This window comes from Gymnogyps californianus, chromosome 12 (genome assembly GCF_018139145.2).
Source record: "Gymnogyps californianus isolate 813 chromosome 12, ASM1813914v2, whole genome shotgun sequence".
NCBI classification, from domain to species: Eukaryota; Metazoa; Chordata; class Aves; order Accipitriformes; family Cathartidae; genus Gymnogyps; species Gymnogyps californianus.
The window spans coordinates 1,517,971-1,540,941 of NC_059482.1; the positions used below are offsets into that span (position 1 = coordinate 1,517,971).

The 22,971-nt window shown below is 60.9% G+C and overlaps 3 protein-coding genes and 1 non-coding gene across 6 annotated transcripts in view; all 4 read right to left on the bottom strand.

Moving 5' to 3' along the window:
• Positions 1-2,088: 2,088 nt before the first annotated feature.
• On the bottom strand, positions 2,089-8,964 carry CPNE7 (copine 7). The gene is made up of 15 exons (XM_050903889.1): positions 8,740-8,964; positions 5,898-6,080; positions 5,752-5,826; positions 5,174-5,248; positions 4,997-5,080; positions 4,821-4,910; positions 4,497-4,595; positions 3,975-4,061; positions 3,808-3,867; positions 3,448-3,581; positions 3,259-3,313; positions 3,045-3,096; positions 2,813-2,946; positions 2,405-2,641; positions 2,089-2,226 (listed from the first exon to the last, which is right to left on the bottom strand). The coding sequence occupies exons 1-15, from the start codon at positions 8,962-8,964 to the stop codon at positions 2,089-2,091; spliced, it is 1,728 nt and encodes a 575-aa protein (XP_050759846.1).
• Positions 8,965-12,002: 3,038 nt separating this feature from the next.
• RPL13 (ribosomal protein L13) lies at positions 12,003-17,211 on the bottom strand. Of its 2 annotated transcripts, XM_050903773.1 has the most exons (6): positions 17,197-17,211; positions 16,745-16,860; positions 16,108-16,249; positions 14,522-14,695; positions 13,180-13,236; positions 12,003-12,207 (listed from the first exon to the last, which is right to left on the bottom strand). In XM_050903773.1, the coding sequence occupies exons 2-6, from the start codon at positions 16,846-16,848 to the stop codon at positions 12,049-12,051; spliced, it is 636 nt and encodes a 211-aa protein (XP_050759730.1). In that variant the 5' UTR covers positions 16,849-16,860; positions 17,197-17,211; the 3' UTR covers positions 12,003-12,048. The 2 variants fall into 2 exon arrangements, with proteins under 2 accessions (XP_050759730.1, XP_050759731.1); XM_050903774.1 differs by lacking the exon at positions 17,197-17,211 and having other exon boundaries at positions 14,522-14,540; positions 16,094-16,249.
• Positions 16,418-16,499, bottom strand: LOC127021353 (small nucleolar RNA MBII-202). The gene has a single exon (XR_007767200.1). It is a non-coding gene; the product is annotated as a small nucleolar RNA MBII-202 (small nucleolar RNA).
• Positions 17,212-17,830: 619 nt separating the features above from the next.
• SPG7 (SPG7 matrix AAA peptidase subunit, paraplegin) overlaps positions 17,831-22,971 on the bottom strand; it is a 33,598-nt gene continuing 28,457 nt past the window's right edge. The window contains exons 15-18 of one of the 2 annotated variants that reach the window (XR_007767142.1): positions 22,316-22,479; positions 21,339-21,416; positions 19,157-19,599; positions 17,831-17,861 (exon numbers count right to left, since the gene is read on the bottom strand). Coding sequence is in view for 1 of the 2 variants with exons in the window: in XM_050903772.1 (XP_050759729.1) it covers positions 19,390-19,599; positions 21,339-21,416; positions 22,316-22,479 (452 nt within the window). In the remaining variant the exon portion in view is untranslated. Of the gene's footprint in view, positions 19,600-21,338; positions 21,417-22,315; positions 22,480-22,971 lie in introns of both variants that reach the window. The other variant, XM_050903772.1, reaches the window with a different exon arrangement.

A 22,971-nucleotide genomic window follows, 5' to 3' on the forward strand; every position in this document is an offset into this window, starting at 1 on the left:
GCCGGGTTTCTATGGCGACGTCTATTATCCTGCTTTATAGGAGATGAATCAGGAGCTATAAATACGCAGGTTGGTCGGGGCGGTGCGGGCAGCGTGCTCTGCCTGCATGCGGGAGTGCCAGCAGCGGGCAGCGCCAGAGGGTCATGGCGGTTCGGCATGGCCATCCCAGTGGACGGGCGAGTGGCTGCCCGGGTGGGAACAGGCTGGCACCCCTGTGCCGGCACCCAGGGCGACGGCAGCATCCCCGGCCCCGGAGCCCAGCTTGGTGGCACCCACGTGGCAGGTTCTTGGGTGGCCCCTGCCCTGTGACGGCTGCCCCGGGCCCCAGTCTCAGTCCCCGTGGCGGCCTTGGGTGACACCCCACCCCGGTGGATGTCACCTCCCCAGGAGCATCTGCCGGCACTGGGACGGCAACGCAGAGCGCATGGCACAGAGTGAAGGATGCATGGCACAGGGTGAAGGACGCATGGCACATGGCACATGGCACAGTGTCACACAGCACGTGGCAGGAGGCAGTTGGCACACACACAGCGAAGAGCACCTGGCTTTCGGCACAGCAAGTGGCACACGGCATGGTGTGTTGCACATGGCAGCAGTGCGGCACAGCGCCCGCCGTGTGGTACATGGCACACGGCACAGCATGGCACACGGCACAGCATGGCACACGGCATGCAGCACACAGCCCGTGGCCGAGAACATGGCACATGGTATGCAGCACACGGCACACGGCGTGCAGCACACGGCACACGGCAATGCATGTGGCACATGGCACACAGCACGTGGCACATGGCACACAACACGTGGCACGCGGCACACGACACGCGGCACAGGGCACGCGGCACATGGGGCGGCACATGGCGCAACATGGAGCACATACCATGAAGCATGCAGCAGGCACACAGCATGGGGTACGTGGCACATGGCACACAGCATGTGGCACAGCACCAGCACATGGCACACGGTGCATGACACATGGCACACACAGCACATGGCACACAGCATGTGGCACATGGCACGCAGTGCACGGCATGCGGTGCATGACACATGGCACATAGCACGTCATGCACGCGGCACAGTGCATGGCATGCAGCACACAGCACATGGCGCACAACATGTGGCACATGGTGCATGGCATGTGACCCACAGCACGTGGCACAGCACATAGCGTACGGCACGTGGCACACAGTACATGGCACACAGCACATGGCACACATCACAGCAGACGGCACGTGGCACGCGGCAGAGGCAGTGTGCTGGGCAGAGGCAGGAGGAGGGTGCCGGCGCTGCCTCCGCTCCCACTCCCGTGGCCTGGATTTCGGGGCCACGGCGGCCGGCAGTGGCACAGCGGGGCGGGCGGCTGCTCCGGCACAACTTGAAAGCGACGGCTGCTTAAAAGTACCGCAGCTCCGAAGCGCCGGTGCTCCCCTGCACGCTGCCAGTCACGAATCCCCCTAAATATAGGGGCAGCTGGAGCGGCCGGCGGCAGCGCCTGTGCGGGCAGCCGGGGCTGGGAGCCGCGTTCGGCTCTTGCTCACTCTTGCCGCTGGCCGGGGCTGGGCAGCATGGTGGCATGGTGAGGGATGCAAGGGGTGACAGGCAGCGCCCTGGGAGCTGCCTGTCCCTCTGCCCGCACCCCACTGAGCACCCGGCAGGGAGGTTTGGTGTCGGCGCCCAGAGAGCACGTGGCACGGGCACAGGGCTGGTTGCTTTATTGGGGGGGGCTCCCCCCGCACGCCGAGGGGTTTCGTCATGCAGCCTCCAAACGACGTCACAGCGACAGACAAGCGGGGACCGAGGGGATCACGAGGACAGCAGGGACGGAGCGGGAACGGGCCACGGGGCACGGACCACTGGGATCGGGCAATGCCCGCTGGGGACCCCCGGCCCCCTGGGCAGCGCAGGAGGGGGTGTCCTGCACCGGAGCACTGGGACCGTTCCCCGTCTCTCTGGCCAGGTGCCAGCGGGGGGGCACGCTGCCGGCTCCTGGTGCCCCCCCTGCCCAGTGAGAAGGGGTCTGTGGCGGGGTTGGGACCCGGCGGGGACCCCGTCTGTCCCCACGCCATGCCGGGGGGAGCGGGGGGGGGGCCCTCACTGGGGCGAGCTGAGGTTGGAGTCGGGGGTGTCGGGCTGGGGGCAGCGGGGCGGGAAGGCCTTGTAGCTGTAGTACTCCACCACCTGCTTGGGCACCTCCGCCAGCACGCACTTCGCCAGCGCCGTCGGCGATGCCTGCGGGATGGAGGACACCGGGGGACGCCGGAGAGGGACGGGTGAGCCGGGGCACGGTGGCACCCGCCTGCCCCGGTGTGCGGAGCTGCACCCGCAGGGCACCGGCATGCCGTGCCATGATGCTCGGTCCTGCCGTGGGGACAGGAGGGGACAGGAGGACCACCAATGCCCCACTCACGTTCTTGAACTCCCGGAAGGGGACGAACTGGACGATGTCGCGGAGGACGGGCTCGCCCTTGGGGGAGCGGAGGATGCCGTCGTCGCCATCCAGGATCTGCATGTCGGTGAAGTCGGCGTTGCCCACCCCCACGATGATGATGGACATGGGCAGGTAGGAGGCGCGGACGATGGCCTCCCGCGTGTCCGCCATGTCCGTCACCACCCCGTCCGTCAGGATCAGCAGGATGAAGTATTGCTGGGGGGCGAGGGATGCTCTGGGGGGGGGCTGCCCGGCCCGGCTGCCGGCCCCATGCCAGGGGAGCCGGACAAGGGCTCGGCTCCGACGTGGGAGCAGCCACAAGTGGGACGAGCGTGCTGGGTCTCAGCCCAGCCCGGAGCCCACCAGCCAGGGGCAGCGGGTACGTACCGAAGCCTCCTTCGTCCGCTCCTCGTCGGCCGCCACGCGAGCCACCTTGGAGATGATGGGGGCCACGTTGGTGGGGCCGTAGAGCTGGATTTTGGGCAGGCAGCTCTGGTAGGACTCCACGACACCCTGGATGCCTGCGGGGGGATGCGAGGGGCGAGAGGGGCAGCACCGGGCTCTGGCACAGGAGGGGCCGTGGGAGCGGCCTCCCCGGCTCTGCCGGAGCTGGACTCACCCTCGCACTCATCGTTGTCGGGGTTGAAGTTGATGGCGAAATCGTGGGAGACCTGGAGGGCGAGAGGGGAGGGGGCAGCCGGTGCCCACCCACCCACTTGCCACGGCCCCCGGCACCTGCCGAGCCCCACAGGAGCCACGGCCAAAGGTGCCCGGAGCGACGAGCGCATCCCTGGGGTCCCATGGGGTCCCAGCACCCTGACCACCCCCCTTACCTCGTACTTGGGGGGGATCCTTGCACCAAAGCCCAGAGCTGAGAATTTCTTATCGCTGCAAGGGAAGAGGTGTGAGGAGCCCCAGCCCCGCAGTGCCAGCACCACGATGGCCATCACCAGGGTGTCCTGGCCCCGGGGTGGCCATCACCGGGGTGTCCTGGCCCTGGGGGACCCGCCGGAGCAACCGACCTGTCGTAGTCCTGGCAGATCTCGCCCACCGCAACCAGTGCCTTGAGGTACTCGTTGGGCTGGTAGGGGTTGATGTAGTGCAGGGAGCAGCTGTTCCGGGGGTCCCCGTTGGAGGCCGTGAAGTCGATGGCCACCTGCAATGGGGGGACAGTGGTGAGGGTCCCCTGGGGCGAGCGGGGCCACTGGCATGTCCCCGCTGGGGTCGGGTGGCTCTGCCGGTCCCGCTTGCCGGCACCGTGGCACAGCCGTGGCTCAGGGGAGCTGGGATGTGCCACCCGTGGCCTCTGGGGACGGGCGCATGGCCCAGTGCCGGAGCCCCTGCCCGGCCCCCGGTGCTTCGGGGTGGGGGACGCCGCTCACCGTGAAGTGGATCTGGCAGCCGCCCATGATGTAGTCCAGGAAGGAGTAGACCCTGTGGATCTTCCAGAGGGACCTGCGTCAGCCGGTCCTGCCCCACGCCACACCACGGCAGCCGGGCATGGCTCGGCATGGCATGGCACGGCACGGCATGGCACGCAGGTGCTCACCTTCAGGTCCAGCAGCACCACGACCCCCGAGTTCTTGTAGTTGCGCTTCTTGATTTTGTACTTGGGGTTCATGCAGTCCCACTGCACCTACGGCACGCGGCACCCGCGCTGCCTGCGGCCCCCCAGCCCCGGGGACGTGGCCCCACGTGCCGGCACCCCCCCACCATGACCCCGCAGCCCCCCGGCCCCATGGCTCTGCACCACTGTGACCCCATAACCCCACAGCCCCATACCCCTGCCTCCCAGCAGCCCCACAGTGCTCCAGCCCCATGGCCCCAGAACCCCGCAGCCCCACGGTGCAGCTGCTTTCCCCCGCTCCCGGCCAGCCCACGGGCTCCAGCCAGCCCCGCTGGGGCCGATTTCCCCAGAGGAGCCCAGACCCACCATCCCTACCCCAAAGCGGGGAGAACAGCCCCAAAACCGGAGGAGGAGCTGCGAGGTGCCTCCTGGAATGGGATCTGCTGGCAGCACGGAGGGGTGGCCCCACAGGCTGGCCCCACGTCCCCGTGTCCCCGCGCCCACCTTATTCTCCCCCATCGCCTTCTGCATCTCCTCGAAGGTGGTGAAGAACTCCCCGATGAAGTCGTGTTTGCCCCGCGAGTCGTAGTCCCACACCACGCACTGCGGCGGGGGACGGCTCAGCCCCGGCTGGGCAGCACCCGGCTGGGGTGGGGGGGGGGGCCACGCACCCGTACCCCCCCCAAAACTGCACCCAGCCCCTGCACCATCCCCACCACCGTCCCCGGCGGCTTGGGGTCCCCGCACGCTGCCCATGCGGGGCCACGGGGAAGCCGGGGGACACGTGTCCCCAGGGCAGGGATGGGTATCCCCATCGCCCTTCCTCACCCTCAGCTTCCTCTTCTCCTCGCAGCTGCAGAGCGAGTTGAGGGAGACCTTGAAGGGCTCCCAGATGGGGCTCAGGTTGTTCTTCACCACCTGCGGGGCGAGGGGCTCAGCGGGGCCGGGCAGCTGCCGGGGCGGCCGCGGGCCGGCCGAGGGACGGATCCTGCCCGGGGCCTCACCTCGGTGCGGTACACCAGCTGCTCGCTGCGGTCATCGTCGATACGGTAGATCTCCAGGAAGGGGTCCGACTTGCTGAAGAGGTCCTGGAGGAGGGAGGATGGGGCAGAGCACTGTCTGCCCTGCCTGCCCTGCCTGCACGGCCCTGCCTGACTCCGTGCCCGCAGGACCTGGCTCACCTTGTCGTCCAGCTTCTTGGCCCGGAAGGCGAGCTCCACGTAGCCGTTGTTCCCCGAGATCTCCTCCGAGATGACCTGAGAGGAGAGGCGGCCGCGGGGTGCTCAGCGCCTGGCACGGCTTTGTCCCCCTGCCCTCCCTGCCTGCGCGGGCAGGGTGGTGCCCTGGGAGAGGACAGGGTGCCACGTGCCTCCCCCGGCACGGCGGGGAGCCCCCAGGGTGGCCAGCAGACGTCAGCGGGGACCCTGAGCCCTCCCCACCCCCAAGAGCCTGGGGGGCTGGATGACAGCTAGGAGAGGAGGAGGGTCACTGGGGATCCCCCACACGCCCCAGCTCAATGGCCCCCACCCCAGCTCAGTGCCACCCTTATGTCCCAGCTCAATGCCATCCCAGCACCCCACTCCAGTGCCACTCCTGTGCCCCAGTCTGGTGCCACCCACACGTCCCACTCAGTGCCACCACACCACCTCAGCTGGGTGCCATCCACATGCCCCAGTCTGGTGCCACCCCAGGGTCCCAGCTCGGTGCCACCGGTGCACCCCAGCCCGGTGCCGCTCCCGGCGTGGGTTCGGCTGCTCACCGTGATGGTGGACTTGCCCGCGAACTTCCCGTACTTGAGGAACAGCGGCTTCGTCACACGCTTCTGCGCCACGATCTGCAAAAGCCGAGGGGTTGGGGAGGGGACGCCGCCGGCGGGTGTCCCCGGGGCGAGGGGCGCGGGCTCACCTGCCCCACCGTGCACTCCATGCCCCCCAGGAAGTCGTCGTCGTGCGTGCCCACGCCAGCGTGCCCGTGGCTGTCGTACACCTCGAACCGCAGCTTCTGCACCTCCTCGAAGTAGTAGTCCACCGTGAAGATCTTGGCGAAGACGGGGTTGAGGTTGCTCTTGATGACCTCGCTGCGGTCAACCTGCACGGCGGGAGCTCGGCTGGACGGGCAGCAGGACCAGAGCCCAGCTCGGGGCCCGATCCGGGGCCAGCGGAGCTGCCCGGGACCTTGGGATGCCAGAGCTCACCCAGAGCCAGGCACGGGGATGCAGGAACCCAGGGGCACAGGGATGTGGGGATGCAGGGATGGGGGATGCCAGGCAGCTGCGGGAAGGGCCAGCCCAGCACAATCATTTACCTGCCCGTGCCGGTTCCCAGGCGAACGGCATTTGGAGGCAGCCCCATCGCTGGCTCGGGCAGGGAGATGTGCCCCCGAGGGCTCCAGCCCTGCCAACCCCCAGGTCCCGGGGCCACTGCTCCCTCCGGGGCTCGGGGCAAACCCCGTGGTCAGTTCGAGGGGATGCTCTGGCTCTGGACCACGGTTTGCCACGGCTCCGCTCAAGCAGGAGCGATGGGCTGGTGCCCAGGATGAGCACCTGCACTCCCACCCAGGGCTGGCCAAGGGCAGGGGCCACTGGCCACCGGCCACCGGCCACCATGGCCCTGGCAAGCGGGTGGGTGCTTAGCATCTCCCGGCCACGCTGGCAGCGGGCACCGAGCGGCTTCCAGGAGCCTCCCCCGCAGCCCGTCCCTGCCGGCGTTGACTCAACAGGACGCATCCTGGCCAAGGCACCCTGCCAGCCTGCCGGCCCCTGCCCGCCGCCTGCCTGGTCCGGCAGCATCTGCTGAGCCTGCACCACCACGGTGCTGGTAGGGCCACCCCACGCAGCACTGTGCCTCCTGCGTGGGCACTGCCAGCCCCACAGCCCCGTCACGGGGCTCCAGGTCTCGGTCACCTCAGCCCCTTTGGTGTCAGCCCCTGCCAGCGTGTCCGGGGCTGTTTCGGCTCTTGGACCCAGCAGGCAGCGGCTGAGCCGGCTTCAGCCACCGTCCCGGCTGGGCTGGGGGACACGTGGTGGCAGGGACCGGGAGGGGACAGCTCACAGAGTCCCTCCAAAAGGTGGCCCAGGAAGGGCCCTCTTGCCTCTTGGATCTGGCCCTTGCATGGCACGGCATGGCATGGCACAGCACGGCACAGAACAGTATGGCACAGCACGGCATGGCACACAGAGTGTGGGACAGCACACCGTGGCACAGTAGGGTACATCTGGCTCGGCACGGCACAGCCTGGGGAGCAGAGCTGGCACGGGGCCCCTCGCCGCCCGCCCTGGCTCCAGCTCTGGCTCCGGTGAGCAGAGTCGATTACACGCAGAGGGATTTAGCACTAAATCTGCCGGCTGAGCAGCGGTGATTAGCGAGCGCGGAGCTGCTGGCGCCAGCCCGGAGCTAAGCCATAAGGGACCGATGGGAAGGAGCCGTGCCAGCCCCAGTGCCAGCGCCAGCCCCGGTGCCAGCTCCAGCACCAGCCGTGGCTCGTGTGGGCACCCGGGCCCCGCAGCGCAGTGCAGTGAGGGGCACACGGCCGCAGTGCCAGCCCTGACCCTGCTCTGAGCTGGTTGCCCCGGCCTGGGCTGCCTGCCCCGAGCAGGGTGAGGCTGGCCCGCAAGCCCTGATCCACCCCAGGGGTGGCCAAGGTGTCCCTTGGCCCTGGCCCGGGGCACCGGAGCCGTGCTGGAGCCACGCACCGTGGGCACCCCCTTCCCCGGCCCTGCCGGAGCCCCAGGGGACTTGCTCCGACTGCACTGTCCCCAGGCGCTGCCGAGGGTCCCACAGCCCCCTGCCCTGCCCCATGAGCCTCGTGCTGTGTGCCCTGCTCCCTGCACCCTGCTCTGCACCCTGCACCTTGCACCCGGCACACACCCTGCACCCTGAGCTCTGCACCTTGCGTCCAGCATCCTCTGTGTGCACTCTGCACCCTGCTTTGCACCATCTCCTGTACCCTGCACCCTGCTCTGCACCCTGCACCTTGCACCCCGCTCTCCCCATCTCCTGCACCCTGCATCCTGCTCTGCACCCTGCACCTTGCACCCCGCTCTCCCCATCTCCTGCACCCTGCACCCTGCTCTGCACCCTGCACCCCACTCTCCACCATCTCCTGCACCCTGCATCCTGCTCTGCACCCTGCACCTTGCACCCCGCTCTCCCCATCTCCTGCACCCTGCACCCTGCTCTGCACCCCGCTCTCCACCATCTCCTGCACCCTGCATCCTTCTCTGCACCCTGCACCTTGCACCCTGCTCTCCACCATCTCCTGCACCCTGCTCTACACCCTGCACCCCACTCTCCCCATCTCCTGCACCCTGCACCCTGCTCTGCACCCTGCACCTTGCACCCTGCTCTCTCCCATCTCCTGCACCCTGCTCTGCACCCTGCACCCCACTCTCCACCATCTCCTGCACCTTGCACCCTGCTCTCCCCCATCTCCTGCACCCTGCTCTGCACCCTGCACCCCACTCTCCCCCATCTCCTGCACCTTGCACCCTGCTCTCCCCCATCTCCTGCACCCTGCTCTGCACCCTGCACCCCACTCTCCCCCATCTCTTGCACCCTGCACCCCGTGCAGTGGCTCCTGCCCTGTCTCCAGCCCCGTGAGCATTGCAGCCGCCCTGGGGCCGTCTGCTCCTGTCCTCATCCCAGAGACCCAAACCCTGCGCCCAGCACCCTGCACTCAGCCCCGTCACGTCCCCGATGACAGCCAGCCCCGCTGCGGTGGGTGCCGGCGCTGCCCCCCACCCTCCTACCTCCATCCACTGGCCCTGGGACTGCATCAGCAGCAGGACGCAGGGGTCCGACTTGTTGAGCGTGTCGCGGTCCAGGAGGTGCTTACAGCTCACCCGCAGCTCCACCTTGGAGAGGACGGCCAGCGGGGCCTGCGGGGACGGCTCGGGCGCCTCGCCCATGGTGGCCGTGGGGCGGTGGGTGGCCGGGCGCGACGGTGGGCAGGCGGCCCCGTGGGTGAAGGGCATGCGGTGGGGAGCGGGGCGGCGAGGGCGGCCGCTGCCTTCGTTGCCGTCAGGGAGCCGGGCAGGCGCCCGTCATGCCCGGGGCACGTCGCCCCACGGTGCCAGGCGTAGGGCCGGAGCCCAGGCGCGTGGGGTCGGGCAGGTCCCTGGTGGCAGTGGGTGTTGGTGGGGACCGGGGTGGGATGCTCCGGTGGGTGGAGGGGACCCCGGGGACCCCCTCTGAGGCGGGGTGGCCGGTTCCAGTCCTGATGGCTCCGCAGGGCCCTGCAAGGCGTCAAAGCACGGTGGGGTGAGCCGGAGCTGGTTCACCCCTCGTGACGCTGCCCGTGTAACCCCAAGCACCAGCCAGCCCCACGGGTGCTGCTGTGCCCCCGTTCACCCGCCAGCCCCCTGGGCCGACCAGGGGTCCCACGGGGCCGTGTCCAGCTCTGCCCCAGCCCCAGCCCAGGGGCAGGATGCGTCCCGCAGGGAAGGGGCACCCAAGCGGGGCTGGGAGGCTGTGCAGGAGCGGGGGCTGCGCAGGCAGCCCTGGGTGCCCAGCCCGGGGTGCCCCTCCTGGTGCTGGGGAGCAGAAACTCCCCTCCCGTCCCTGCAGGCAGCGCACCCCCTCCCGCCCGGGCAGGGCTCGTTTGGGCAGCGAGGGTACCAGGTCCTTGTCCGTGCCACCGGGTGATGCTGGCAGTGCTGGCCATGTCCCGCTGCCCCAGGCAGGGCTGGTGGCACCCCAGGGTGATGGGGGGGGGGATTTCCCCCACGCTGGGGACAGAGGCCACCCCCCACCCGGAGGCTGGTGACACTCAGCCAGGTGATGCTGCAGTGATGGGTCATCGAGGGGCCCCAGCCTGGGGCTTGTCCCCCCAACCGCAGCCCCCGGGGACTGGGGCAGGGGCAGAGCAGCCCTCCTGCCCGCCCGCCCGCGCCCCAGTGTGCCCAGCCCGGCCAAAGTTTCCCGGCGAAGTCACACAGGGCCCGGGCCCTCCCCGGCACATGGCGCTGGTGCCCCAGCTCCGGCGGGCATCATCCCCCTCCCCGGGATTGTGGGCACCCCTTGGCATCCTCCAGCGGAGGGGGCACCGGCTCCCACCCTGCCCGGCCACCCCCCTTACCTGGGTGCCGGTGGCCTGGGCTCCGCACACGGCTGGGCCGAGGGCTGGGGTCGGTGTGCCAGCCGGAGCCGGTGTGCCAGCCGAAGCCGGTGTGCCAGCCGGAGCTGCCGCCGCTGCCACCTCCACACAACTGACTCAAGCTGCAGTTCGGGAGCGGAGCCCTAAGAGGGAGACGACAAGCTCCGTTAACTGCCTCGCTGCCGGCACCAGAGCAGAGCCCACCCGCGGACACCGCGGCTGAGTGGGGTGCCTGGGGTCCCTGGCACTGCCGGCTGTGCCAGGGCAGGCACTCCCGCTCCAGGCGAGCCCCCCGTGGCACAGCCCTCGCTCCCAGTGCCCCACAGCCCCTCGCTCTCCCCAGCTGCTCCCCGTGGGGTGCCCAAGGCCCATCCTGGTCCCGGCCCCCCACGCTCTCAGCCAACACCCCGGCACAGGGACAGGGTGCCCCAAAACTGCCGAGTGCCCTCCCCATATGCCGGAGCACCCAGACCCACACTCCACGCATGCGGAGCCCCGGTACCCCGTCCCCGGGCCGGGGGCTGCTCTGGCACCCTCCACCCCAGCGCTGCGGTGCTGTCAGCTCGGCTTTATGAAAGATGATGTAATTAGCCCATATTTGGAGGGATTAAAATGCAGATAGGGCTAATGAGCAGGAGGGCACTGCAGGGCCCTGGGCTTTGGGAGCTAATCCCCAGCCTAAATGGCAGAAATAGGCCACCCTCCTTCCCCGTTCCTCCCGCGGCCCCATGGGGCAGGAGGCAGCCGACCCACGGCGGGATGCAGGATCCGACGGCAGGCTTGGGCAGCGGGGCCAGGAAGGACGAGCTAGCAGCCTGCCGTGGCACCGGCAGCCCCACGCCGGGCAGCTCTTGCCCCTGGGTTTGAGCAATCTCGGGTTCATCCAGCCATGCCGGGGCTCCAGCCGGCCGCCTGCCCCTGTGCCGGAGCCCTTCGTGGCATCCCATCCCCAAGTTTCTTGTCACCGATCTGCTAATGAATACAAACGACTCAATTATCCCAGGCAGGAGCGATGCGCAGCGCAGCCAGCCTGCAGAACGGCCCCAGAACTGATTAGCCAGCAAAGGGGCTCGGTGAACGCTCCCCGGAGCGAGACGGACCCCACCAACGCTGCCCCGTCACCCATGGCACCCGACCCCACATCAACCCCCTGCCCTGGGGCAGGCGGAGCCCAGGAGCCCCCCGCAACAGCCATGAGGATGGGCCAGGACCCCCAGACCCTTCTCCGGGAAGGGGCTGGGCTCCGCTCTTGATGCCACTAAGATTATTTAGCAGGAGCAGGACCCCACGCACAGGCAGTGCTGGGACGGGGCTGCAGCCCGGCTACGGAGCAGGTCACCGCCCCAGCGAGCGGTGTCGGCCCCCCGGGGTGAGGGTCACAGCCAAGCACCCACTGGTGACACCCACCGCAACACCCCACCTTCTACAGCAGAGCTAACTTGCTCTGCCTCACCCAGAACCACGCGCAGAGGCGCAGAAATCGTTAAATCTGAAATAGTGGCAGAGAAGAAGGGTAAGCGGGAAGCAAAGCTCATCAGGGAGGGGGTACCCCAAAAAAAACTCCTCAGCTGGCAGCTTCAGCAGCCCCTCAGACAGCGAGACCGGGTCAAGCTCCAGCGCGGGAGGGAGCCTAGGCTGCGTCCCTGGGGAACAAAGCAGAGGGGCCGCCCCGAAGGGAGCTGCGCGAGGCTGAGGCGTTTGTTTCGCTCGCTTTCAGTGAAGTTTGGGGTCTCCGAGCACAGCAAATGAGGTTCCCATCTGAAGAGCGACTCCCCCGGCCCGCGTCCCTCCACACGCAGCGGCCCACGATCCGCACCGGCACGCACGCCGTACGCACGCCGCAGCAGAGCGGGCAGGCGCAGGCAGCACAGCTCAAAATTCTGTACATTTTTGCCCTAAAAAGACAGCACACACATATTTCTACTTTTTTTTTTTTTTAATTGACAGTTCTAGGGAGAACAGTTCATTTCTTCTTCTCCACATCCTGCTCCGCCGCTTCTTTGGCGCGTTTCGCGCGAATCCCAAAGAGACGGGCGTTGGCCCGGGCCATGCGCAGGCTGGCAAAGGCCTTGAAGTTCTTCTCGTCTTCCGAGATAACGCGGGCCTTCTCCCGTTTGAAAACCTAGTGGGAGAGAGAGCGCCAGACAGTCAGCCTGCACATCACAGGCTCCCAGAGAAGACTGTATTGAAGGCTTAACACAATTAATCTCGCTACATTTTTACCACAAGCTCCAGGATGCTGTTAAGAACAGAGCGTTTATGCCATCTACAGGCCCTGCCCTTATCACTCCACCAGGCACCTCGCTTCAACCAGTTCCCAATTTGCCAGCGCACGTCAGCACAAGACCAGAACATACCAGGGAAAAAAAAAACCAAACCAAGAACAAGCACAACACGGAATCTGAGTCAGGTTTGTGGCATGCCATCAACAGCGCCTTTGGGAAGCGGCAAGGGTTTCAAGAGAAACAGTGACTACACAACCCGCCTGGGCTGTCGTGCTGCCAGCACACACGCCTCACCCCAACCGCCCCAGATCTCTCAGGGGTACAAGCGGACCAACAACCCTTGAGCCCGCCTGGAGGACACAACGCCGAGCACACATACGCACTGCTTCACATGCGCCTTAACCTGTGCCCCCAGAGGAATCGTGCGATTTGGGGGGTTATCGCGCACGTTCCCTTCTCTGGAGAGCGTACGTAGCTGTGCTGCTCCCACGTGCGATTTAGGGCAGAAGTGGAATACATGTATGATTATTCCTGACCAACACATCTTGGCCTGAAGCCCTGACACCGGTGCCTGGAGCTCTCCTCTGGACCCCGAAACACAACCTCATCATGTAAGAACTTCCTCAGTTGATAACAAGTTTAGCAGAGCTCCAAGTAATTAGTTCTTTAAAGCCTGCTCTGCAACACTGAGGAACCAAACAGATCCTGGCAAAAGACAAGGACAAGCTTTTCCTGGTTTTTTTTTTTTTGATCCAGGATGGGAAGTGTCTGCAGACAGCAACCTTAGCTGTAGAAAAGCGAGAAGAGAATCCTCTCCATGAAGTTTAAGTCTCAATTACGTCACACAGATATGATTTAGTTACACTTACATTCTTGATCGGCATAACCGGTCCAGTCAGCTGAGTCGCCATCTTGAGTTCCTCAGCCTGCATAACAAGAGGACAAAAAGCATTATTTAAAAAACCAGTATTTAAAACATCTGAGGCTAGTACCTCAGTTAAAAACATGGCCTGTACGCAGGTACCCAGCTTAAACACTCTCTCAACAATTCTGTCTGGAGATTTAACACCGACTGGTAACGAATTCAGCATTTCAGCCATGCAGCTACAGGAGTATTTGGCACAGAGGTGCCGCATCAACAACCCGCGTTCTGCCTGGCTATCGATCAGCCCGGATCCAGCCAGAGGAGCAGCGGCCTTTCGGGAGTTCTGCCAGCTGGAAAAACGTTGACATCTACTGTGCCATTTTTAGTTCGATACCCAGTGTATTCCTCAGCAATTCTTTCTAAGGCTAATTCCAGCTTCTTGTAAGAGTATGGCGTTGCACAAAAATGATTTAAGTTTTATTTTAGATAGCGGATTCCAAGTAAGCAAATTTGAAACAGCATTGCAGACCTGCATCTGTACCTACTGGTAGAGAAGCTCGACTCCCTTCCTCTCCTGTTCTGAGAAGCAGCCCAAGCCCGGTGGGCTCCACGGGCTGCGCTGTGGTTAAGCAGCTCAGCGCCGACAGACGCTCCAGAAGACTGAGGACAGCTTGAGCACGCCGCCTCGTTTCATGACTTGCACCGCCCCACGGGAAGCATGTATTTAACACAGGCACAGCCAAGGAAAGCCAACTCTACTCTGGATCTCGGTGAGATTTTAATGAAAAGCATTTTTGTACGGCAACGCAGCAACCTTCAAGACTGCCTTACGCATGCCTCTCACTGAACTACTCCACTGAAGAGTTTGTCCTCGCCTTCCTCACCCTTTCCATGCAGCTGTCAGCGCAGCAGAACAGAACTCCAGACGGACTTTTCAGCCATTCTGCCAATTTAACTTCGTAAACTACAACTCAACTGCTTGGTCAACGATCAAAGCTCCAGCAAACAGAGCACCCGAAGAGTTCGGCCCCAAACCTGAGCTGCGCCCCTTCAGCAGAACGGCAGTCCCTAGGCCAAAAGTCTGCCCAAAGCGTTACTGTCACCCAGAAGATCCCCGTAAAAGTCGACTCCACCACACCTGGTCTTGCGCTGGGCTCAGTCATCCCCTACACATGCACGGGAACCACGCTGCCCTCGAGAGAAGGGCTGCTCCCCCCGGGGGGTTAACACGTTCCAGAACACTGCCTGACTGCACACCACGGCACCGGGATGGACTAACGATCAAACCTCTGAAAACCTTACTACAAAGAGACCCCGTGAAGTGTTTCTAGCGGCCAAGTACTTACAGAGCTGTCTCCCTTCTTAGGCATAGCCGGCTTCCTTGGGAAGAGGATAAGCTTGGAGCGGTACTCCTTCAGCCTCTGCACGTTGGCTTGCAGGGACTCGGTAGACTTGTTACGTCGCCGGGGATCCACAGAGATTCCAATAGTCCGGGCAAACTTTTTGTTGATGCCAGCGAGCTGAAGAGAGAGCGCACAGTGTCAGCATCCGACAACTCCCAACGGCACCGCGCTACTGCCGGGAGCCGCTCCGGTCATCAGCCGGACAAGGGTTTGAGCGCAGGCATCACAGGCTACAGCGTCTGGAGAAAGGCTTGGCATCCGACCGAACGGCCCGTCGGCAGCGCGAGGGTCTGGCAAGAGGGACCGACTATGCCACAGGCAAAGGGCATCCCGGTGTCTGTATTTTAATGCTTAAAACATTCCACAGACTTTACAGTCATTTTTGCAGATGGATTTCCTCAGGACAGAAAAGTGCAACCCCTGAGTAATTATGAGGGGGACATTTAAACTCTGATACGCACGAGACAGAAATTTATGAAGTCAGCACACGGATAACTCTGGTTCACTGAATACTGGAAGCGCCACTAAAGAAGTATTTTTTGTAGCAGTCTTAAACAAGAAATAACCTCATTTTCTGTTTAAAGACAAACATCTGCATACCATTTTGCATTCCACCATTATCCAAAATTAAAGAAAAATAAAGTAATGAAGCATTTGGCATCCAGAAGAACGATTTTACTGCTTCAATGCACTAATTTCACCGTTATAAATGTTTTAATTAGACACTAAACAATGCACAAGAGGCGCCTGTGGATGCCGGCTGCCAGCAAGCACTGATTATCCCTGCCCACTGTGGGGGTTTCTGCAGACCACCACGATCCAGCTTTTTAACAGCTCATCAGCTCAGCACACCTGGGAAGGTCTTAGGAAAGAGTTTCCTGAAGCAATGGAGAGCACGGAATGCTTCCCACAGACTTGGGAAAGTGTTCCCAAACCAATGGGTAGCTATTGCATGAGCAACAGCCACAGCTACTCTGCAAGGCTATACTGAACAGTTCCCTTTCCTGGCACAACATCCCCTACTTCTCTTAAAAAGAAGTTGAGCACGGTTTACTTGCTCCACAACGCAAACAGGTTCACATTGGCTAAAATTTTTAGGATTAGCAGAAACATGTTTCACAAAGAAACAAAAGAATTTAATGAAGAAGCCGTCAATGTTTTCCCTCCCCCTCCCAAAAGAAATTTAGGAGACTGAATTAAGGCTCTTCCAGAATCCAAATTTAATGGAATTTTGTTGAAGTGACAGTCTGACCCGACAAACAGACATTTACTTTTCAAAGCAACCTTTTGCTGTGACATACACTACTGCATCCCCACCCCACAGTTAAAGAAAAGGCAAGACCAGTGTTTTCTATGCTCCTGTAGAGCCAGCAACACCAGACATCTCCCCTGGCTGAGCCAGCGTCAGCAGATACAGACGCCTCGGCAAGTCACTTGCACATCGTCTACATGCCGGAGAACAGGACAAGAGACCCGAGCTCGGACTCAGAGTTAATTTGACTGGGTTGGGATCAGTGCGCCATACTTACTTTAAGCTCTTCTAGGCTGAAGCCTCTGCCAGCACGAACTTTTTTGTGGTATCTGATAGTCGGGCACCTCACTATAGGCCGGATGGGCCCAGCCACGGGACGGGGAGCAATGCGGCGAGCCTTTGCCTGTCGGGCCTTCCTCCTGGAACGTCGAAGGGGACAGCGATCAGGAACACAACATTTCTGCCAGATGTGCCACTCCTACACTGCCAGGCGACCTCTCTTGCAGGGAGGCATCTGCCGCGTGGGGATCTCTCAGAAACAAACCCAACACTGGCCTAGCAGCTCAGGCAGGCTGATGCCTGCTTCTGCAGAACAGCCGCAGTCATCAGATATACAAGGGTTCAAGGGAATCATCAATGTGGTACAGCGATTCCGGAGATTTCTCATCACTTGACTGCAGCTGGAACAGCCTGACCCTGACCAGAGACCCCACGCCAAGCGAGCACCCTGCTGCAATCCCAGAGCCTTTAACAAGTCAGGTTAGGGAAAGAGCTTAAAATAAAGACGCAGTACATCAGCTTCCTAAATAGCCCGACACAAGATGAGAGACAACTTCCCCCGCTACACGAGCTAAAGCGGGGGACAGCAGGCCCGGCAGAAGCGGCCCCGGGGAAGCCGGGCCGCGGGCACTCACCTGCGGATCTTGCGGGCGGGCTGGTTGAACCATGTGGCCACTCGTCGCTGCCAGTCCTTGTGGAAGTGGGGCTTCAGGATCATGCCATTGCGGCTGGGCGCCATGGCTGCTGCGGCCTGCGGACACGGGTAGGGCTAAAGGCGGCCGCCGGCCCCGCGAGGCTGCAGGGCCTCCTCCGGCGACCGGGACAGGGGCTCTGCCCCGGCCCCGGTACCACCCAGGACAGGCCCTGAACGCCCCCGAGCCCGCTACCCCCGGCCCGGTCCAGGCCCATGCCCAGGGCCGGGACCCTGTCAGCGCCCCCTCCGAGCCGGGCCCTGCCCTCCGCGCAGCCCGTAGCCCCCGCAGAAGGCTCCGAGCGGCCCCCGATCAGAGCCCGGCCCGAGGCACAGCCCCCGGCGGGCGGATGGCGGCGGATGAAGCCCCCCGGCCGCGGCAGCGCCCAGACTCACCTCCCGCCACTGCAAATGGCCGACCGGAAAAGGAAGGCGCGGCGCCGAGCACGCCGGAAGTGCTGGAGCGGCGGCCAATGGGCAGCGCCGCGAGAGCGGCCCAATGAGGACCACGGAGGCGGAAGCGCCTGGCGGCAGCTTCACCACGCCCGTAGTAAAGATGGCGCCAGTTTAAAGGGCCCGCACACACCCAGCGAGCGAGGCACCAGCAGGGAGGGGAAGGGAGCCCCGGGCCCACATGCCCGGTGCGATGGGACGGACACGGGGCAGGGGTTACACCGTCCCCAAGGACTCCTGCAGGACTGTGGGGGACCCTCTTCCCCTCCACATCCACACCCCACCGCAGGGGCCCTGCTCCGCCATCCGCCCCAGCAGGGCTCTGCCACCTTCCCCAGTCCAGGGTGAGCAGCAGCAGCTCCTGCATGGCAGAAGCGGGGTCAGGGGACCACCACTCACCTTGGCAGAGCCCAGATCCTGCAGCGGCGTGAGCCGTGGCCTCGGCCTGGGAGAGACGGCGTGCCAACAGACTGCACGGCCACACTGGCTGCAGCCTGGAAGCCACCGAGGACCCTGCACCATCCCACAAGCATCCCAGCGTAGCTACGGCCATCACCCTCAGCTCCACAGAACTGAATCCTCCCAGCAAAGGGTTTTATTCAGGCAGCCTAGAACATAGCCATGACTTTAAAAAAAAAAAAAAAACAAAAACAACACACAACAAAAAAACCCAACAACATCAAAGAACACTTGAAATTTCATCTGCTGCTGGAAAAGTGAATTCAAAGAATGAACTCGTGAAGAAACAAACAGGTTTGGAAGAAAAAAAAATACAGGCAGTAGCATCCCAAATGTAGAAAACCACTTCTGCCTCAAAGCAAGGGAAATCACCCCCGCCACGGGGATGACAACCAGCACCGAGACAGCCCAGGGAGGGCTCGAGGCTCCGTGTACGCAGGTGGCTGCACGCCGGGACGGGGGAGAGGACGCCTGGCAGAACATCCTGCCCCCCATCATCGGGGGAAAGGAGAGGCTCTCCGCTCCAGCCTGACTCAGTGAACAGGAGCCTGGGGACTATGATTCAGGCCTGAGGGCTGGGAGTTGAAAGCTCTCAGAGACTGGGCTGTGGGTCTTTCAGGTCACAGACAATCCTCATGGGGTAACTCAACACAATAATCTTTCCTAAAGGATTAACCCAGCCAGAGCACACCAGGCACCAACAATCATTTTAATGCTTTCCCTGATGAATGGCAGACAACCATGTCATCACAGCTTGTTTTGTAAGAGCCGTGAGGATGGAGCCAGAGGAACTGCCAGCTTTTTACTGAGGCTTCCCAACGGACACACCTGCTTTTGCTCGCGTTCCTGAGAGCAGCTCTCCAGCTCTGAACCAGCAGTGCCGCCCAACAGCCTTCCAACCTGTAACTCGGAGCCATTCTCTGCAATGCTAGTTTCTAACATCACGCTGCGGGGTTATGTTGCATTCTGCACACAGGTTTTTCCTCAATCTCTGCTTGCGAGACACTTGCTATAAAAACTGACTATAAGTTATTGGCCAGGGAGAAGAAAGCCGTTGTCCTGTACAACTCCATAGCTATAATAAGCTTCATACGTGCCAAAACACGTATCCGTATCTTGAGATATTCTACAAACACAGCAGCACGTTATGGACAGTTTATTCTAGCGAAGTCTGTTTTTCAGGTTCTATTTTATGTTCAGCAGCAGCGATGATCAAAGGTTACAGCGGAGTTGCACAAGAACTACAGCACCTCAGCCAGCTCAGAGTCTCCCAGGGGCTTCACTACACCGACCATTCTGGCACTGAAGGGGACAGCCCTGCGCCCCTGCCATGTCACACAGCATAGCGAGAGGTGGCTTACACGGACTCCACAGGATCTTTCACCCTTAAGAACATGTACACTGCTCCGGTGTACAAGAAATCTTTCCAGCGGATTAGACTTACCCAACTCCTAATCACTACTAGCCTGCTGAGAATCAATTTCAAAATCCTAAGGAGTTCTCCTTCCTGCAGGAAAAAGCTCGTTAAAAGAGCCAACGTAGCCATCCCTTAATTTTTGGGTAACAGCAGCACAGAGATTCCCTGCTCAGTATCTTTGATTCTGGAGCTGAAAAGGGAAAGGGTCTGTGTCCAAAAGAAGCCTCTAGAGTCCTCCCGTTCCGCGTCAGGAGTGGGCTTCATACTGGTCTCAGGCGTGGTTCGTCCTCCTCCTCCTGGTTTGGTGGCTGCTGGGGCATTTCTTCATCTCTTGTGTCTTGCTTGTCTCTCTCCGCTTGAAGCCAGCTCTGAGGAGCTATCATTTTCTTTGGCCCATAGGGTGGAGGCCCAATCAAAGCTTCAATGTCATCATAATTTATCACTTCTTTCTCCAGGAGGGCATTAGACAGCTAGAAAGAGTAAATAAGGCAGAATGAGGCACAGGGGTTTGAAAACAGGCTCTCCGAACTGATCTGAACTCTCCCTGCCAGCTCAACTCAGATCTCAACATCTGGCCACAGCACGTGCTGCAGCCCCCGAGGAGCAGACCCCTGGCTACCACACCACAGACGGGGTGACCCGAAAGCCTGCCGGAGCCAGTACGAAGTTCTCCAGGCTGCTGGCACCTTTCACAAGAGCGTTTTTGGCCAGGAATACACAGTATGACTGGAGGCAATAAAACAAGCTCTAGGGAATGATTTGGCGTGTCAGAACTCCCGGGACGATTAGAGAAGTGCCCTTCCTGCCACTGGACCTGTGGCCCTGCCCGTCTAAGATGCCAAAGTAGCAGCAAATGAGACCACAGACCGACCCGCACCCCTCCCCTGTACACACAGCGATAACAAAGAGCTCTCTGTTCCTGCGGGCATGGGCTGAAGGTCATCAGAAGTTCCTCTCCAGAGAAGTTGAATTCTCTGGCCCCTCTGCCAGCAGGAGGACCACACTCGAGCAGCAGGTGGCTGTCAAACGTGGAACTGCTCAGTTCTGCTGACAAGATGCGACACACTGGCCTGGCAACCGAAACATTTACTCTGTAGATACTTTGGCTTAACTTAAAAGTTTTTCTGCAACGAGCCTCCAGCAAACATCTGACTGCTGTTAAATGAAGGCATCAGAACAGAGGAGGCCTGCAGAGAGCAGACCTCCTAACAACGCCTGCCTTCAGAGCACTCCCAGGGCACTGTCCCGGGGACAGGGCTGTGATACGGCCAACAGCGGGGTGCCCGAGCAAGCAAGCTCTGGCTACCTTACTACGCACAGGAAGCCTGCAGTTGCGTAGCTGAAGGGGTTTTTGTTGCTGCTTGTTGAAAAAGAAGATTTAAGGAAAAGGATTGTTTTATTTGCAAAACATGCAACACTAAGTTGGCTCCTGGTCATTTTGGATGTTACGGACCGGACTTCTGAAGGAAAGATCAAGTAGATAAGCAGGGTGCTGCAACCCAAGCGTGGCTCAGCCCAGAGTGATGGCTACAGAGCTCCTGGCAGAGGTGGGGACATGCCAGGGTGACTGGCTAGGGGACTGTCAGGACATAAGTGGGAGGAGGCAAAGCTCTACCTCTGCAACAAGGACTCCTTGGTGTCAGGGAGCTGGCAGGTGAAAACTGCCTGGAGTCACCAGAAAGCATGGACCAGCACCACTCAGCCAAGGTGACAGGTCCCATATTCTTTCACCAAAGCCAGAAACTGTCCACCTGATTCCTGTATGACTACAGGGGCCGGAAGGATGAGCTGTTCCTGCCTTTGCAGGCTTCACAAAAACAGTCACTGTCTGCTCTCCAGGAAATTACACTGCCAAGAGGCCAGCAGAGAAGTGCAGGTGAGGGACACAAATTCTAGCTTTGATCACTTCCACAGAGCACTCCTACTGCTCTACCCTGCAAATACCAGCTGGTGTCAGGAGGCAGACTACTCACTGCTGGAAGAGGCACACATTCCTCCCTGTGCCTGCTCCTAATCTGGCGGATATGCAGTAAACAGTCACTTGTTCACACCACGAGCCCCAGCACTCCCACTACAAGACTTTCTAGGACCACAGAGACACTGCAACAGCCAAGCTACAGAGCACAGAAAGTAGCAAGGCAAAACACACCAGTTAAAAAAAACCCACAAACAAAAAACAAACAAAAAACCCCACATAACTCCAACTTACTGTTTGCAGCTTGTCCCGGTTCTCCAGTAAGAGTTTTTCTGTGCGCCTGTAAGCCTGAGCCACCAGGACTTTTGCTTCCTAGAAGACAGAAACAAGAAGAGAGATTGGGAGCATAGGTGGCAACAAACACAACGTGTGGATAAACAAGGAGAGCACTGAGGGATGGAATCTGCAAACTGAGACAGGCAGAAAGTGGTTCCCATCAAAAGAAAATAGAGATAAACTGTTTGAAAAAAAAGCCAAAGGAGTACTCATGATAAGGAACAGTAAACGCCTGCATGAGCACAACTCTTCACAGTCCCAGCTGACGGGAAATGCAGTCTAATTAAGGAGGCTGTCCAGTAGCAAAAGATACAGCACAATCATAGTGCTTCTGAACCGGAGTTTTTTCATTTCCAGCTATTTGACTTTTCAACTAAGGCAATGTTTTTTGCAGCAATGAAGCCCCATTTCCTGTCAAAACAGGCTAATGTTTTTCAGTCAGTGTGAAGCATCGGTTTGGTCAGAGAGCCTCTCTGATCTAGGAAGTGGAGACATCTAAATTGTGCAACTGAGACTTTAAGACACAGGTTTCTTGTAATCTAAGCCTTGCATAGCCATGCATTTCTCCCTCTCTCCCAATGTCACATTTGCACCTCCTGTCTCCCAGAAGCTCACCAGGGTCTTGTCCACACTGGAACCAGGACTGCTGCTTTCACAGTCAGTTGTATGCATTGCAGCATATTTCACAGCCACTCGCTGCAGCTTCAGGCAGCACACAGTGCTACTGGGCTGAACTCACAGCTATCTCTGATCTATGCCTCACTGCATAGTCCTAACACACTGTAATAGAATAGGTAACTGCTCAGTTGTTGAAGTTTGCTACTTAATGGCTAACAGAAAACTGCAAATTGTTTGGGTGCAAGTTACTTGCATTTTTTCACTGAACTGCAGAAAGTAAAGAACAAACGGGAACGTGTAACCAAGGGTGGCCTTACATGGTCCATCATTTGCTGAAGTCCCTGGCTGAAAGGGCGCCGACCAATTCCAGCTGCACTCTCCAGGTCCGGGAAGGAGAGCTGCCCAATGCTGGGCACCATCCCATACTGCTTCACCATGGAGTAGGCTATCTTGGTCACCTTCTTCAGGTCATCCTGTGCTCCTGGGCAGGAGAGAGAGATGCAATGCTTGCCAGCTCTGAGCTGAGTGCAAGAGAAGCACATCCTGCACAAAGACGCATTCTACTAGTCGAGAGACCAGAGGACCCACAGGAGCCCACGGAGGTGAACACTCCACCTGCTGATGGACCTTTCGACACGTACTGCAGGACCCATGCACGACAGCAAGTGACTCTACTGGTAGCTAGCTCACGTGGAGTGCTTACCTGCCACTGCCCGCTGTTATCCCATTTGGATAGAACTAGTTGGAAACACGGCACAGAAAGCTCCAGGCCCTCCCATGAGCCAAGAGTCTCACTGGGTGATTGCATCTGCGGCCTTAGGCTTTGGGACAAGTCTAAGACAACACAGTGGCAACCAACAATGAGACACCTCCACGCTCACAAACGCAAGCCCAAGATCAAAACACGCAATGTGACATTTCTTCTTCCCAGCATGGGAAACCTGTCTCTTGCTCAGATCACCCTTGGACAGAG

Bases quoted from the DNA above. Each gene is read 5' to 3' on its own strand.
- RPL13 (XM_050903773.1), bottom strand. From the start codon at position 16,848: ATGGCGCCCAGCCGCAATGGCATGATCCTGAAGCCCCACTTCCACAAG. The intron at 14,696-16,107 runs GTAAGTATGGCG...CTCTCTCTTCAG, and splicing joins TCAGCCTAGAAGAGCTTAAA to CTCGCTGGCATCAACAAAAA. The intron at 12,208-13,179 runs GTAAGTGTAACT...CTCTCCCACTAG, and splicing joins CGGTTATGCCGATCAAGAAT to GTTTTCAAACGGGAGAAGGC.
- CPNE7 (XM_050903889.1), bottom strand. From the start codon at position 8,964: ATGCCCTTCACCCACGGGGCCGCCTGCCCACCGTCGCGCCCGGCCACC. The intron at 3,868-3,974 runs GTGAGCACCTGC...TCCCTCTGGAAG, and splicing joins TGGTGCTGCTGGACCTGAAG to ATCCACAGGGTCTACTCCTT. The intron at 2,642-2,812 runs GTACGTACCCGC...CTCGCCCCCCAG, and splicing joins AGCGGACGAAGGAGGCTTCG to CAATACTTCATCCTGCTGAT.